Source organism: Cygnus atratus, chromosome 17 (assembly GCF_013377495.2).
Source record: "Cygnus atratus isolate AKBS03 ecotype Queensland, Australia chromosome 17, CAtr_DNAZoo_HiC_assembly, whole genome shotgun sequence".
Taxonomy (NCBI): domain Eukaryota; kingdom Metazoa; phylum Chordata; class Aves; order Anseriformes; family Anatidae; genus Cygnus; species Cygnus atratus.
This window is the reverse complement of record NC_066378.1, coordinates 11,885,619-11,900,903: the sequence shown is the minus strand read 5'-3', so window position 1 is coordinate 11,900,903 and position 15,285 is coordinate 11,885,619. Positions and strand designations below refer to the sequence as shown.

General features: G+C 37.3%; 1 protein-coding gene across 1 annotated transcript in view; it reads left to right on the top strand.

The window, feature by feature from the left end:
- Positions 1-15,285, top strand: part of DNAH10 (dynein axonemal heavy chain 10) — a 57,666-nt gene that overhangs the window by 20,902 nt on the left and 21,479 nt on the right. The window contains 23 exon segments of the mRNA XM_050714284.1: positions 263-486; positions 971-1,240; positions 1,330-1,513; positions 1,790-1,924; positions 2,522-2,674; positions 3,246-3,434; positions 3,544-3,690; positions 4,904-5,095; positions 5,266-5,384; positions 5,558-5,716; positions 6,034-6,169; positions 6,295-6,417; positions 7,718-7,852; positions 8,161-8,377; positions 8,854-8,973; positions 9,883-10,038; positions 10,457-10,599; positions 11,163-11,423; positions 12,096-12,268; positions 12,649-12,742; positions 13,876-14,043; positions 14,367-14,555; positions 15,054-15,225. Of these exon segments, the coding sequence (XP_050570241.1) occupies positions 263-486; positions 971-1,240; positions 1,330-1,513; positions 1,790-1,924; positions 2,522-2,674; positions 3,246-3,434; positions 3,544-3,690; positions 4,904-5,095; positions 5,266-5,384; positions 5,558-5,716; positions 6,034-6,169; positions 6,295-6,417; positions 7,718-7,852; positions 8,161-8,377; positions 8,854-8,973; positions 9,883-10,038; positions 10,457-10,599; positions 11,163-11,423; positions 12,096-12,268; positions 12,649-12,742; positions 13,876-14,043; positions 14,367-14,555; positions 15,054-15,225 (3,859 nt within the window).

The following is a 15,285-nucleotide window of genomic DNA, read 5'->3' as shown; positions in this document are numbered from 1 at the left end:
TTAAAGAACCTTCTTGTAGCTCCTGATAGATCTTTATTTAAAAAAAAAAAAAATGTAATTTGAGCCAGATCATTTGCTTGTTTACGGTGCAGTTGGGCTGCTGAGCTATACGTCAGCATTTGTATTTGATTACTTAGAACCAGATCCATTTTTGCTTTAGAGTCCATGGAAATTTCCTTTCAACATTAAATGGGGGCTAGATATACTTAAATCTCCAAAGCCTGGATTCTCAAATGCCAGTGAGTTTCTTTGTTGATTTCAGATGTATGATAACATAGCTTCCCTGAGGTTTCAGGATGGTGATAATGATAAGAAAATCGCAACAGCCATGATTTCAGCTGAGGGGGAGGTGATGGAGTTCCGGCAGGCTGTAGCTGCAGAAGGCAGAGTGGAGAATTGGATGACAGCAGTGCTAAAAGAAATGAGACGAACAAACAGACTCCTTACTAAGGAAGCTATTTTTCGATACTGTGAAGACAGAAGCAGGTGAAATGATCGGTATCAAGATAATACAAATACCTTATATGTTATTACGAGCCTGTAGCAATATAGAAAATGAGAAACTTCTTTTTTTAATTTATGCACAGTTTAGCCTGTATTTCTGTAAGTGGAGGGGATATACATGCATATCCAGCATTTTAACTGACCAGAAAAAATTGTGTTATCTATTGTGTGTTATTTCCTAAGCCTTGAATTTTCATTTTTAGTGATGTGTGCAGTGTGTTTTTCTCAGTATGGATTCTACTCGGCAATTGTTACACATGGAGTAGGTAGTTTTTCTCTGAGAGTATTTCTTAGGCTTTAGAAATAAAACATCACACCTTGATGGAATTCTATACGTCTTTATAAACCTTTGTCCATGTTGTAGTTGTTGCAGAAATAGGAGGAGCTTCCTTTTCTTTTTTTGTTCTGATGAGTTACTTAAAATAAACAGTAACTCAGACTCCCAAACTATATCTTTTTCCCACAGAGTTGATTGGATGTTACTCTACCAAGGCATGATGGTGCTGGCTGCTAATCAGGTGTGGTGGACATGGGAGGTGGAAGATGTCTTTCGGAAAGTGAAGAAGGGAGAAAAACAGGCAATGAAACTGTATGCTAAAAAAATGCACCAGCAAATTGATGACCTGGTTACTCGCATTGCAGTGCCTTTGAGCAAAAATGACAGGAAAAAATACAACACTGTTCTCATTATTGATGTTCATGCCAGAGACATTGTTGATACATTTGTAAGAGACAGGTAAACTCCCCAACCTCTTCAGAAAATACCATATCCACAAATTGTATTTCCATCCTTTTATCTCACATAAGCACACCTCTCTTGTGTAGTATTCTGCAGGCTCAGGAGTTTGAATGGGAAAGCCAGCTGCGTTTTTATTGGGACCGAGAGCCAGATGAACTGAACGTGCGGCAGTGCACAGGCACATTTTCATATGGTTATGAGTATATGGGTTTGAATGGACGTCTTGTGATCACCCCGCTTACAGATCGTATTTATCTTACACTCACACAGGTATATATTAGATTTTTGCTAACACACATTTTTAAAATATACTTCCATGCAGTCACATAACTGCCAACTAGGAGATAAAGTTGAAAAAAAAACACAATGTGAACACAAATATGTCTGAAATAGGTGGCAATAGCCTTCTCAACTGATTGCCTCAAAGATAATATAGAATGTATTGACAGATAAGATTTAAAGCTTTTTGTACCCACAGGTTTGTTCATGATTTTGCTACCAGCGTAATACAAATGCTTTTGTTTGCTTTTTGGTCTGTCTTCAAAGGCTTTATCAATGTTTTTGGGAGGAGCACCAGCAGGGCCAGCCGGTACAGGGAAAACAGAAACAACCAAAGATCTGGCCAAAGCACTGGGCTTGCTGTGTGTAGTGACGAACTGTGGAGAGGGCATGGATTTCAAAGTAAGAATTTAAGATCTGTATTCTCTGACAGCAGTTACTGTTCATTTTCAGTGCCCAGGGTAAGGACATAATTTCAACTTTCGAATAAGAGTAGTTGGACCTACTGAAGGTGTCAGATCTGTTGTCATTAATGCCTTGTGCCAGGCCCCAAACAAATGAGTATATTCGATAATTTGATACATGGAATTCAGGTTGTAAAATACCATAGACAGCATTATTCAGACTTGTGTAGTCATGACATGATCAAGAGTTAACCATTCCTCCCACAGAGATACTGTACCAACTGATAATGAAATACAGTAAAAAAAAAAAAAAAAAAAAAAAGTATATTTTGAATAAATTCTCAAAGGAGTTTCAGGATTCTATCTATGCTTTAAGCAGGGAAACAATGACTAGGTGATATGTACCTGAGCTCATCATGGGCTATCTGCACTTGACAAATAATTATTGACAGACCTTATGACAGATTGCTAGTTCCTGCATATATGGATATCCAGAGGCTTTACCTGGTCATTAGGACTTTTAACATCAAAATTTGCTGATGCTGAATTTTTTATGTACTCATTGCTGAGATATTTTTCTGCTTGTTTTTGTTAGGCAGTTGGTAAAATCTTCTCTGGTCTTGCCCAGTGTGGAGCATGGGGATGCTTTGATGAATTCAATCGTATCGATGCTTCTGTGCTTTCAGTCATTTCCTCTCAGATTCAGACTATTCGAAATGCTTTAATGAATCAGCTGAAAACATTTCAGGTAAAGATTAAAAAAGAAGAGCAATTGTGAAGGCTAATCTTGTGCTTGAAGCCAAGATTCAGGGCTAGACACCATCATTAGATCAAAGGGCTGTTTCTTTGGTAATTACTTTGTGCTGAACATTTCAAATTCCAGAATATGTACTCTTACATACTTTCAGGGATATTAAATCTTTCCTTATTTCCTAATCCTTTCCTAGCTTCTTCCTTTGTGAAGTGGGATAAGAGTAATCTAAATAGGATAATAGTAACTAAATGGGATTATAGTGTAGTAGTAGTTAGGGAGAGGATTAACTTAACTTGATGTGGATTGTGAGGCTTAATTTAATAATGTTTATAGGAATTCAAAACCCTCAGACAAAAACTTCCATTGAAAAATGTGAAATGTCTTGATGTTTATGTCCAGGATGCAAATAATGAGTTGAATGTACCTACGCGACTATCTAAAACTGAATTTTTAACATGTTGTGTTTACTGGGTGCCCCAATATTTCTGTTTTTCTTTTTTATCAGATGATACTATTTATTTCAGCTCCAAATGCACATTGTTCTAAAGTTTTCTTACACTTTCAGTTTGAAGGACAAGAAATTAACCTCGATAGCCGAATGGGCATTTTCATTACGATGAATCCTGGTTATGCTGGCCGAACTGAGCTCCCTGAGTCTGTAAAAGCTTTGTTCAGGCCTGTGGTTGTTATTGTACCAGATCTTCAGCAAATCTGTGAAATCATGCTCTTTTCTGAAGGATTCCTTACAGCAAAGGTAAGAAAATTGTATTGCTATCCATACCCACATATACACCCATGTATGTGTGGTCAGTGTTTGGTCATGACTTACATATTTGTGATTATCTAACTTAACTCTTAAACAGATCCTTGCCAAAAAGATGACAGTGCTATACAAGCTGGCAAAAGAACAACTTTCTAAACAACATCATTATGATTTTGGACTGCGAGCCCTTAAGTCAGTGTTGGTGATGGCTGGAGAACTGAAAAGAGGATCAGCAGACCTCAGTGAGGTAGACTTACCACTTAGTTACCCTCAGATCATTCTTTTTCATTAGGAATAGGATGTGTTGACACATCTGCCGTTTGTCTGCTTTGGAAATAGGAACACTGGTGTTATTTGTCTCTATTTTCTTACTGAGTTTCATCATGCCCTCTGCCAGCAAGTTAGTATCAGAACTCAAAGTAGGGAAACCTATAAAGAATGAGGTGCTTTACTACTTTGTATATATTTCATATGCAGTTTTGATGTTAAATCTAGGACGCAAATAGCCTCTGGGTGAATAGCAATTGCTGGTTTCTGAACATAAACCCAAATTGTGTGCTCCAGTCATCATACCATAAAACCATAGAACAGCTTTGGTTGGAAGGGACCTTAAAGAACATGTAGTTCCAACTCCCTGACATGGCCAGGGATGCCAGCCATTAGATCAGGTTGCCCAGGGCCTCATCCAGCCAGGTCTGGAACACCTCTAGGGATGGGGCATCCACAACTGCCCTGGGCAACCTGTTCCAGTGCCTCACCACTCTCTGAGTGAAGAATTTCCTCCTAGTATTTAATCTAGATCTCCTATCTTTTAGTTTAAAACCATTCCCCCTTGTCCTATCATTATCTGCCTGAGTAAAGTCACACAGTTATTAATCATACAGCTCAAGCATTACATCATACTTATAAATGAAAGTTTTTCAATGCTGCATTGATTTTTATGGCTTTCTTTTACACTTTTTATTATTATTTCTATGTGTACACTTGTGATACCCAGTTGCTTAGGGAGATTACTATTCAAATTTCTGCCTAAAACTTGGAGAAAGCTGAAGGAAACTCTCCTATACAACTATTTACAGACGCACAATGCAGGTTGTCAGGAAGTTGGGGTCTAAATAATGCTCTCAAGGGAACTACAAAACTTGTGAATGTTTATAAAACAATTGAGTATTTTATTGTTTGTTTTAACATCAAATCAGGGAAGCTATGGAATGAGCCACTCAAGCCATTTGGCATTTGGTTAATATAGTAGAAAAAGGCAGTGTATTATTTTTAGCTATTGGTCAGCTTAATCCTTACAAAACGACCTTTATTTCTACTAGTTAACTGATGCCAAGAAAGCATTCTCAAAGCTGTACTAAAGTAATCAGGTAATGGTTTTTAGAGGTGTTTGAAAGTACTACATGTTAGATAATTGGTTAGCTATTTGGTAGAGATTGATTCTGCTATATTTTGTTTAGGAGGTTGTACTGATGAGAGCTCTACGAGATATGAACCTTCCCAAATTTGTGTTTGAAGATGTACCTCTCTTCCTTGGCCTAATATCTGACCTATTTCCTGGCCTGGATTGCCCTCGAGTCCGCTACCCTAACTTTAATGATGCTGTAGAACAAGTGCTGGAAGAAGGAGGTTATGTTGTTTTACCAGTCCAGGTATAAAAAATGTTAATTGCCTGACTTTTGTTGTAAACATTAGGCTGGGTGTGCATTGCTGCACTTTGGAGTGGTTCCAGGAAAGCTAAGCAGATACAGACCAACTGCTGGTCTTGTCCATAGAAGATTTATGGACAGCAGTCTATTGAATTAATATGTTTTTTTTTCAGGTGGATAAAGTTGTTCAGATGTATGAGACAATGTTAACTCGGCACACTACAATGGTAGTTGGACCTACTGGAGGTGGCAAATCAGTTGTCATTAACACTTTGTGCCAGGCCCAAACCAAGTGAGTATATTTGATAATTTGATATGTGAAATTCAGGTTGTAAAATAACATAGACTGCATTAGTCAAACTTGTGTAGTCATGACAGGATCGATAGTTAACTGGAATATTTGCTTGGGTTAACATGAGATGGTACTGTGTCATCTTAATATTGGTTTTCTTGTTGTGTTTCTAGGCTGGGATTATTGACAAAACTTTACACACTGAACCCTAAAGCTATGAGTGTGATTGAGCTGTATGGGATCCTTGACCCTACCACACGAGACTGGACAGATGGAGTACTGTCAAATATTTTTCGGGATATCAATAGGCTTACAGATAAGAAAGAGCGAAGGTAGACTGCTAGAAATCATTGTGATGATTTTTAGATACTAAGTTTTACGTCAATAACTTATTTTTATATAAAACAAAATATTTTATACTGTGCTAGTTCAGAAACAAATGCAAAATAAAGTGTCTAGGGGGTCTTTCTGTCTCTTGTGAGTTTCCAGCCTCAGTGAGATGGAGAGAAACCATGCACTTATCAAAGATGCATGGGAGGCTTCAAAACACTTGGATTGACATCGGTACCTTTCATGGCACCATGGATTGTGAAATATGTAAGTAAAATCAGAGATAAGTCACTGTTTTCCTTGAATCCTGTATCCACAGGTACATTCTGTTTGATGGAGACGTAGATGCTCTCTGGGTTGAAAACATGAATTCTGTCATGGATGACAACAAGCTACTGACCCTGGCAAATGGGGAGCGGATTAGACTTCAGTCACACTGTGCTCTGTTGTTTGAGGTGGGTAATGAATATACCATTCAATACATAGGAAGGGTTAGATACAGCTGGGTCTACAAAGCCTGAAAAGCAATTAGTCTGGCTATTCTTTAAGTGTGTGGTTATCTACTATGTTCATTTTATAGGTTGGTGACTTACAGTATGCATCTCCTGCCACAGTATCCCGCTGCGGAATGGTCTTTGTAGATCCTAAAAATCTGAAATATAAGCCTTACTGGCAGAAGTGGACACAAAAAAGAGAAAATGAGGTGGGAATTTCTGCACTTGGTCATAGACTATTTATTAAATATTGAACTGTAGACAGATGTTAAAAAAAACATATCACCTTCATAAAGTCAGTCTGATTTTCTGAATTGCCTTCCAGTTCACTTGTCATTAAGGTCTCTGTTACTGAGTTTCATTAAGTGTGTAAGTTGGCCTTCAGTCCTTGTTCATGGAAAGATGCTCTATTAGGAAGGACACCAGTGAGAGAGGGCCTGATTTCTAGAGTTAAAGGCAGAAAAACCAACTCACATTAAAGAATATTGAGTCTATGGCCCTTTTAAATGCACGTTGATACTTTCTTTGCAGTTTTATGTTATACTATGACAAAAATAAAATACAACATACTAATGTAGAACAGTTTATTTGAAGAGAGAGCCTGTGTTCTATATCAAGTTTAATTATAAGCCCAAGTACCCATCTTCTCCTTCATTCCTAAATTGATTTCCTATGCATATTAATTTATTTGAATATTTTAGTAAAAGTTACAGGGTTAATTAATGATCTTTCATCTTTGTGTGGTATTACCTGCTTTTCATGTAAATCAAATTTTAATTTTAATATGAAATGCTCAATTTTTGCCTGTATGAACTATTGTGTTTTATAGAATAAGTATCTTTTGCGCAAACAAATATGATTCAAAGTCTTACGTTCTTTCCAAAAGTCCACACTTAACTGACGCATCAAGGTCAGGAGAGTAGTTGCCTTACACTCTCTCCCTAGTCAGTGCAGTAAGACAGGCACTTCCAGAGCGTTGTTAAGATCTTAGCAAGGAGGAATTCCATGTTCTGTACCTGTCTTTCTCCGTTATGTAGGGAGTAACCTAATGCAAATACGATCCAAATGTACAAACCTCAGCTAAGTACTTACAATCTGGGACAACAAATCTAATCGCTAGGCCCGTGGCAGAGGGCTAAACAGAGTTCCCAGCTTTTCTAACTTGCGGTTGCTTCTGAGCAGAGAAGAAACGATAAATCAGTTTACGTGATCTCCAAAGAGGTGAGATTGCTTAGGTCCTTGTTTCTTACATTTAGATTAAAAATTCAAGTCCACAGGGAACTAAAGTAAGACAACTTAGTTGCTACCATCGGATGAATCCAGATCCTCACCTGCTGAATACCCAGTCCAAACAACAATGTCAAATTTCTCCATGTGACTGTACCCTATCATTGGTAGAAGTGATTCCTACAACAGCAATTGTATTTGGTTAGCCACATGTTGATGGTAAGCTTTGCTTTCACAAATCAGCTTTCCGTGGGATGAATTCTTGTACTTTTCTTCCTTCAGCAAGAGAGAATTGAATTGAATCGTCTCTTTGAAAAATATGTGCCCTGCCTTATTGATATGATTACGGAAGGAATTGTGGATGGCAAACAAGGAGAAAGGCTGAAGACCATTGTTCCTCAAACAGATTTAAATATGGTGAGGAATAGAAAGTAAAGGTTGAAAAAATTTATCTTAAAAGTGAAACTGAATAATGAAGTGAACTGAATAAAACCTCCCAAGGAAATCACAAGAGTAGAGTTCACACTTGAAATGTCAGTTTGCTAACAAGAGACAATAGAAAGAGTCAGTTCCTAACAATGCTCTTCTGTCATTAAAACTTATATCAGTGGATATACCTGTAAGAAGAAAAGATCAGCAAACACTCAGGCATCTGAAACCATATTAAGAGTTCTTATGTATCTAAATGGTGATTCTATTTATAGTTTTGTCTTGTTTTTCAACAGGTGGTGCAGTTGACTGTGATGCTGGAAGCTTTAATTGTGGTACAACCTGATGATCTTGATGTTCTGGAGTGCTTCTTCTTGGAAGCTTTATATTCCTCCTTAGGTGCTGCTCTTCATGATACTGGAAGAATTAAATTTGATGAATATGTTAAACATATTTCCTGTATGTCAACTGTTCATGATGACAACATCCTTGCTAAGCCAGGGGAGTTGCCAGGTAGGATTTTGTCAAAATTTACTCTGAATCCCTTTGATTATGTTAGGAAAGTCCTAGTTTCCATAAAGGTACAACATTGTTCTTCCTTCTAGCTAGCTATCCTGGCTGCAAAATACATTTGATGTTCTCTATCAATAAAAAACCCTTATAGTTACTGATGCTAGATGACTCTTAGCAACTGGTTTATCCTCACAGAACAGTACTTTTCTATGCCAACCTGAAAAGATAAACAGTGAAAGGAAAAACAGAAAGGGAAAGGAAAACCAGTGGAAGGGTGCTAATAAGCAATAATATGATCCAAGTGCAGGACTAGGATAATTTTATTTCATGTCTTGCTGGGTTAAATGATAAGTAAATGGAACAGGGTTGCACGTTGTGGTCCAGAAATCTTACCCTTCATTTTCATTTCAGTCAGGTTATTTTCTTATGAAATATTTCAATGTCCTAGAAAACTTCAGCTCTTTAATGGTTTGCAGGTCAGCTGCCAACTTTGTATGACTTTCATTTTGATGGTATTCAAAAAAAGTGGGTACCTTGGATGAAACTTGTTCCTGAATATATTCATAATCCTCAAAAGAAATTTCTTGACATTCTAGGTAAGTATAAGATAAAATATAGTGATGTTATGCTTTTAATTTGTAATGTGTGGCCACTGAGTGGGTGGCACTTAACATAAGACCTCTTTCTGTGTTGAAGGTCATCTACTCATGTTCAGTTTCTTGTGATGGCAGAAATCAATTTCTTTAATGTTCTTGTCATCATTTAACAGGGATAGAGTTGATATATACAGCACCTTGTAATAATGAAATGAGGAAAAGATTAATATCTTTTTTTCAGTGCTTAAAGCTTATTAGGAGAGTTAGAAGAGCAGAAAATAGATTCACAGTCTGCTTTGCCAGAAACCCTAGGAAAAATCTCAGATCAGTGGTTCAGATGCTCAGTAGATAAAAATTACATTCTTAAGGCCATTATTGGTTGTTACTTATAGCACTCTGTAATGGTGAAAAGTGCGTTCCATAGTTAACGGCAAATTGACCCAGACCGTTTTATAGTAGGATTCAGCAAGCAAAGGTTAACTTCACTGACACAAGAGATAATGGTATGATCTCTGACGTTGCTCCTGATGGCAGGCTATTCACAAAGAACAAAATTAATCTCTGTAGAGTTCAGAGAAAATGTTTAGGATCCAAATAAGTCCTGATTATGTCCTTGAAATAGGGATTAAATGGAGCTTAACCAGTCCATGGCCCTCCTATATGGAGGAAAAATTATTTTCTAACAGATCAATAGTAGAAAAGATCCCAATGATAAAAGCTGAAAAGAGGTAGTAAAGCAATTAAAAATTCTCTTCGACATTGGTAGTGAATTGATATTTCATATTATGTCTTTGTGCAACTGCACATTAATACTTGGTGAGTATGATACAGTACTATTCTATAAATATAAATCCCCCAGCTATACTGCATTTTAATTTAACCTGCTGTCCTATTCATAATCTTTTTCAGTGCCTACGGTGGAGACAACACGCACTACTTGGTTGCTAGAACAGATGGTAAAAATAAAACACCCAGTTGTTCTTGTAGGTGAATCGGGTACTTCTAAAACAGCAACTACACAAAACTTCCTAAACAATCTGAACAAAGACCTTTATGTATGTATGAGTCATTTTGCCTTTTTTGTAAAGCTGCATTTTCATGTTGTGTCCTTGTGTTAAATTTCCATTATGAAGCCTGAGCCTGTGGGTAGCAATATTAACTTCAGCCTCCCATGGGTTCAGAGATCTGACTGCAAGCTCAGACCCAAAGTATGTGGATGATTTGAGAATACCTAAAGATCAGAAATGTTTTGTTTTGTTACTTTATAAAGTAAAGTAAATGTATATTGTCAAAGATTTAAGAACAGGAATTTTACTTTTTTTTTGTCACGTGTAATTAAAGTGAATAACTGGACCAGAGGAGTGTTTCCTGTATGTCCAATAATTTAACACAAAAAATATTTTCTAGAATGATCCAGTTAAAAAAAAAGAAAAAGGTAAAAATCCATTCTTAACCATTTCGGCCCCTTTGCAGCTGCTGCTAGTGATTAACTTCTCTTCTCGTACAACATCAATGGACATTCAGAGAAATCTAGAGACAAATGTAGAGAAACGAACTAAAGACACTTACGGCCCTCCCATGGGAAAACGTCTCATTGTTTTCATGGATGATATGAATATGCCAAGGGTAAGTTGCCAATGGTTTGCAAGGTAGTTTAGAAACATCTGGGGGGGCACTGCTGTGGTGCCTTCATATACAGATCCATCTGTATGAAGACACAATATCTTGTATTACAAGTCAAGGAGATTCGTGGTAAGTGCATAAATGGATTTCAGCTTAGGAACTTCGCAACAGTTGGACTTGTGAGCAGCATGAGGTATTTCTGTCTGTTACAATATTTGTCTTCTATATAAAAAGTATCTCCTTTTGGATCACTTCTTTATGCCAATAAAATCATTTTTCTGTGGCCTGATACTGGTTGCAGGTTGTCTCCTGTAGAAATCTTGCCTTCCTCTTTGCAAATGGGTCAGGAGAGTATGCGTGTATGAAGTTTATCTTGGAGAAGAGGCACTTCTGCCATACGAGACATTGAAATGAACATTCACAATCAGTGTCAGAGCTTTACAAAGTGTCACTTAGTCCTTGTAATGTTCTCTTGAGTAGGGAGCACAATGTTTCCACATTTATAGCAGTATTTGGCATGGTGATGTACTGTGCTCAAAATATCTTGCCTCTTTTCTGTTACAAAGGTTGATGAGTATGGAACACAGCAACCCATTGCCTTGTTGAAGCTGCTACTAGAAAAAGGTTTCTTGTATGACCGTGGTAAGGAGATGAACTGTAAAATTCTCCGAGACCTGGGTTTTATTGCTGCCATGGGGAAAGCTGGAGGAGGTCGGAATGAAGTTGACCCTCGATTCATCTCACTCTTCAGTGTTTTTAACATACCTTTCCCTTCTGAGCAATCACTGAATTTGATCTATACCTCCATCCTAAAAGGCCACACTGCGGTAATTTCACTTTTTAAACGATTGCTTAACATGTTAATAATTTTGAAGTAGACATTTATTTCTGTATTGTCACAAAACCTGAAATCATCTGTTATTTCCTGTTTATTTAGAATCCCATGCAAACTTTTCCCTTCTTGTATTTTTCAAGAGATTTGTTTACAATTTGTAGATAAATTCTTGAATAATATGTGAATTTTCAAGTAAGGAGGTAATTTGTAAAACTGGTACTTTTCATAGGTTGAAACCAGTGAATCAATTGGTTGTGGTTCCTATAACCAAATACACAAAGGTCAGCAAAGTCTATCCCAAATGACAGTGAAAAATTCAATGTAATGCAGTAGACTGCATTACTATGCAAGTGAACTGCAACATCAAGTTAGAAGAGAGCAGTTTATTTTTTCTCCAATGGAAGTGCTGTAAAAAATCCCAGTCACGGAGTATGATGTTATTTTCAGCACTGTGCAAGCTTGGGAGTGAAGATGGACCCTGCCCAAAACATTTAACTTCAGAATGTTAATACTGCACAGGAATATGAATTTCTAAAAATATTTGCCCTTAGTTACTTGAAATATGCCAAGTAGGGTTAAAAGCTAGAAAGCAGAATATGTTTGATAGTATTCAGTTTTGTCTGGACAGTTGCATGAAAACATCTCTTCTTTCTCATGTTTGCAGGTGTTTAATGAGTCTGTATCAGAAATCTCTGAGAGGATGACAGACTGTACTTTGAAGCTTTATAAAATGATTGTCTGTGACCTACCCCCTACTCCTTCCAAATTCCATTACATTTTCAACCTACGGGATCTTTCCAGGGTCTATAATGGACTTACTCTTACAACCCCAGAGAGGTAGGAATATAAAAATTACCTTCAGTGGTCGTAAACCTATTTATATGGGATGAGGCCGGGTGAAAATGAGGCAGCTTGGTAGTATGAGAAATCAATCACATTTTGTCACTTTTCTTTAAACTTTCAGCAAAATGAGAAGATGTTTAGGAACATCCTAAATTGTGATATTACTACTGATGACAAATATTGATACATTAGTCTTTCTTAAGTAAGATATCTGGAGGTAATAATGCAAACTATTTTTTCATTCTTATGAAGAGAACAATACCAAAAGAGGTTTTTTAAAAAAAGCCCAGACTTCAGTCAATGTTACTAACTCTGTGGCCTTAGGAATCCTATCAGTTTGTTTGGTGCAGTTTGATATTTTGATGTTAATGCAGGTTTCAAACAGTCACCCAGATGGTGAGAGTTTGGAGAAATGAGTGCCTGAGGGTTTTCCATGATAGGCTGACTAATGAAACAGACAAAGCATTGGTGAGTAATTTCCTTCATTTTTTTAGTAGTCACTGAGTATTACTGTGGCAACTAAGCAGTATTACCACCTGTAAAGCAGTATTACCAACTGTTGCATTCCAGTCTTGCACTCATAATGCAGATTTGTCTAAACACTATGTTGCTCGATTAATTTAAAACTTGGTATGAGGAGTTTTCGTTTCTAAAATAAAGTTACCGTGGCAGACTAAGCGAGCAGATCTGCTGAAGGAAAACAAAGTGTGACTGGGTTTGCCTGTCCAGGAAGGTTGGTTAGCAGTGGCACAGGTGCCAAAGTGTGAGAGCTGTGCAGGAGAAATCTCAGGAAATCACTCCTGCTTCAAATCAGTATTTTCCTTTACGAAGGATTCTATCAGAATGTGACTTTACAAACAGGTCGGAAAAAGAGAGGTAAGAGCTAAGTTTCATTTACTCAATTTTCGTCGTTACGGAACTCTAAAATGCTCCAAACTAAATCAAGATGAGAGAATTAAGCATTAAACATTAAATCAGGAGAGAATTACGCCAGTTTTATAGCTTGAGGATTAGGAAAGGATTTGGGTAAAGTTTACTTGCATGTAAGCTACTTGCAAAGCAACTTGCTTAGATAAAAAGAAGTAGACTTAGGTGGCTTCAGATTTTTCAGCTTAAAACTTTTTCCTATAACATACAATGACAGATTTCCAGATCAATTTTCACAAATCAGGGTAATTATATTGCAGCTTTTCTGTATTTCTACACTTAATTCAGATTTGCGAGATTTGTGAGAAATCTTGGTGATAAGACATCAATATGAATGCTGAAAAGAACATTCATTAATATAATATTAATACAAATATAACATATTTTTTTTAATCAGGTTTGTCCTTTTTTGTCTTAAACGTCTTCAGTCCATTGACTTGAATGGTTTCTGAACTTCCTATTAGATCATTTTATATCATAGAACATAAACAATAGGAGGCTGTGGTCTGTGGATCTTCTGGTGACATACTATTCCCTTGAAATCAGTCAGTGTTTGAGCAAAGACTCTGCATTATCAGTGTCACCCTTCTGAGTGTTCCTGGACCTAGAAATACCTGCTTTGTTGTATTGTACCTGCTTTGTTAGGTTGCCTGACTAATTTCATTTATTTGAAGGTACAAGGCCATATAAAAAAACTGATCGAAGAGAATTTCAGAGATGAATTGGAACAGGCCATGAGGGATCCTATTCTTTTTGGAGATTTCAGAATGGCACTGAGTGAAGGAGAGCCTCGTATTTATGAAGATATCCAAGACTATGATGCGGCAAAAGCTCTCTTTCAGGTAGTGTGCTTCAGCTTGGAACTGTGCATGATTTTGTCTCTCTGCATGCAGAGTGTGCTGGAGCCTGCCTCAAACAGTAAGAATTCTCTTCTTCTATGTGCACATTGCAGCAGTGAGCATAGAAGAACAACCCTCCACCCCCTTCTGTGGTCTGGAGTAATGAAAATTGAGGATCATCTATGGAGTTGGCTGTGCGTTCCAACTGTTTCTTTTCCCTGATGATCTTTTGAAGCAGTAATGCTGCAAAATAGATTGTTATTTTATTAAAATTATTTATTGTTTCCTAGGTTTCCTAGTAACATTCTGACCACCTTTCTCTACAGGAGATTTTGGAAGAATATAATGAAGTTAATATTAAAATGAATCTAGTCCTTTTTGATGATGCTTTGGAACACTTAATCCATGTGCATCGCATCATGCGGATGGATCGTGGCCATGCCCTGCTTATAGGAGTGGGAGGCTCAGGAAAGCAGTCTCTTACAAGATTGGCTGCCTTTACAGCTGGATGTGAGGTTAGTGACTGTGCATCTTTGCAGTGAAAGAAGAAAAGGAAAGCAATACTGGAATCAGGATTAAATTGAAGGGGGTTAGGAAGAGAAAGTCAGTCAAGATACAGTCAGGCTGACATCTCTTCCCTGTGAAGAGAAAAACATTGCTTGCAGGTCTAGACAGTGGATGATCTAGGCAGGAACCCTGCTGTGATTGATACTGTAATATTTTAGATAGGAAATGTTCCTCCCTCTTACAGAGGCTGTTGGCTTGGAAGGGAAGAACAAAAAAGGAGGGTGAATGCAAAGTGCAATCAAATTTTGGAAGTGCGATCCTGCAGGGCTGTACAAATGTAGTTGTTTAAAAAGAATGTAGCACTTAATTTTTTTGATACTTACACATTTAATGAAGTTAGTATATAAACCAAAACCTTTGATCCAATCTAATTAAAATTGAGTTTCGTAGTCACCATCATGTCTTGCATCCATCTTTGTCTTCTCAGTATATGTTTGCATCCTTAGGTATTTGAGATCATCTTGAGTCGAGGATACAGAGAAAATAACTTCCGAGAAGACTTGAAAAATTTGTATCAGAAGCTGGGTATCGAGAACAAGTCAATGGTCTTCTTGTTTACAGATGCCCACGTAGCAGAGGAGAGTTTCTTGGAACTCATCAATAACATGTTAACTTCAGGTGACACAGGCAGCCTGAATTACTGCCAATTAGTATGCTTGTGAATTGTAATCTTGTGTG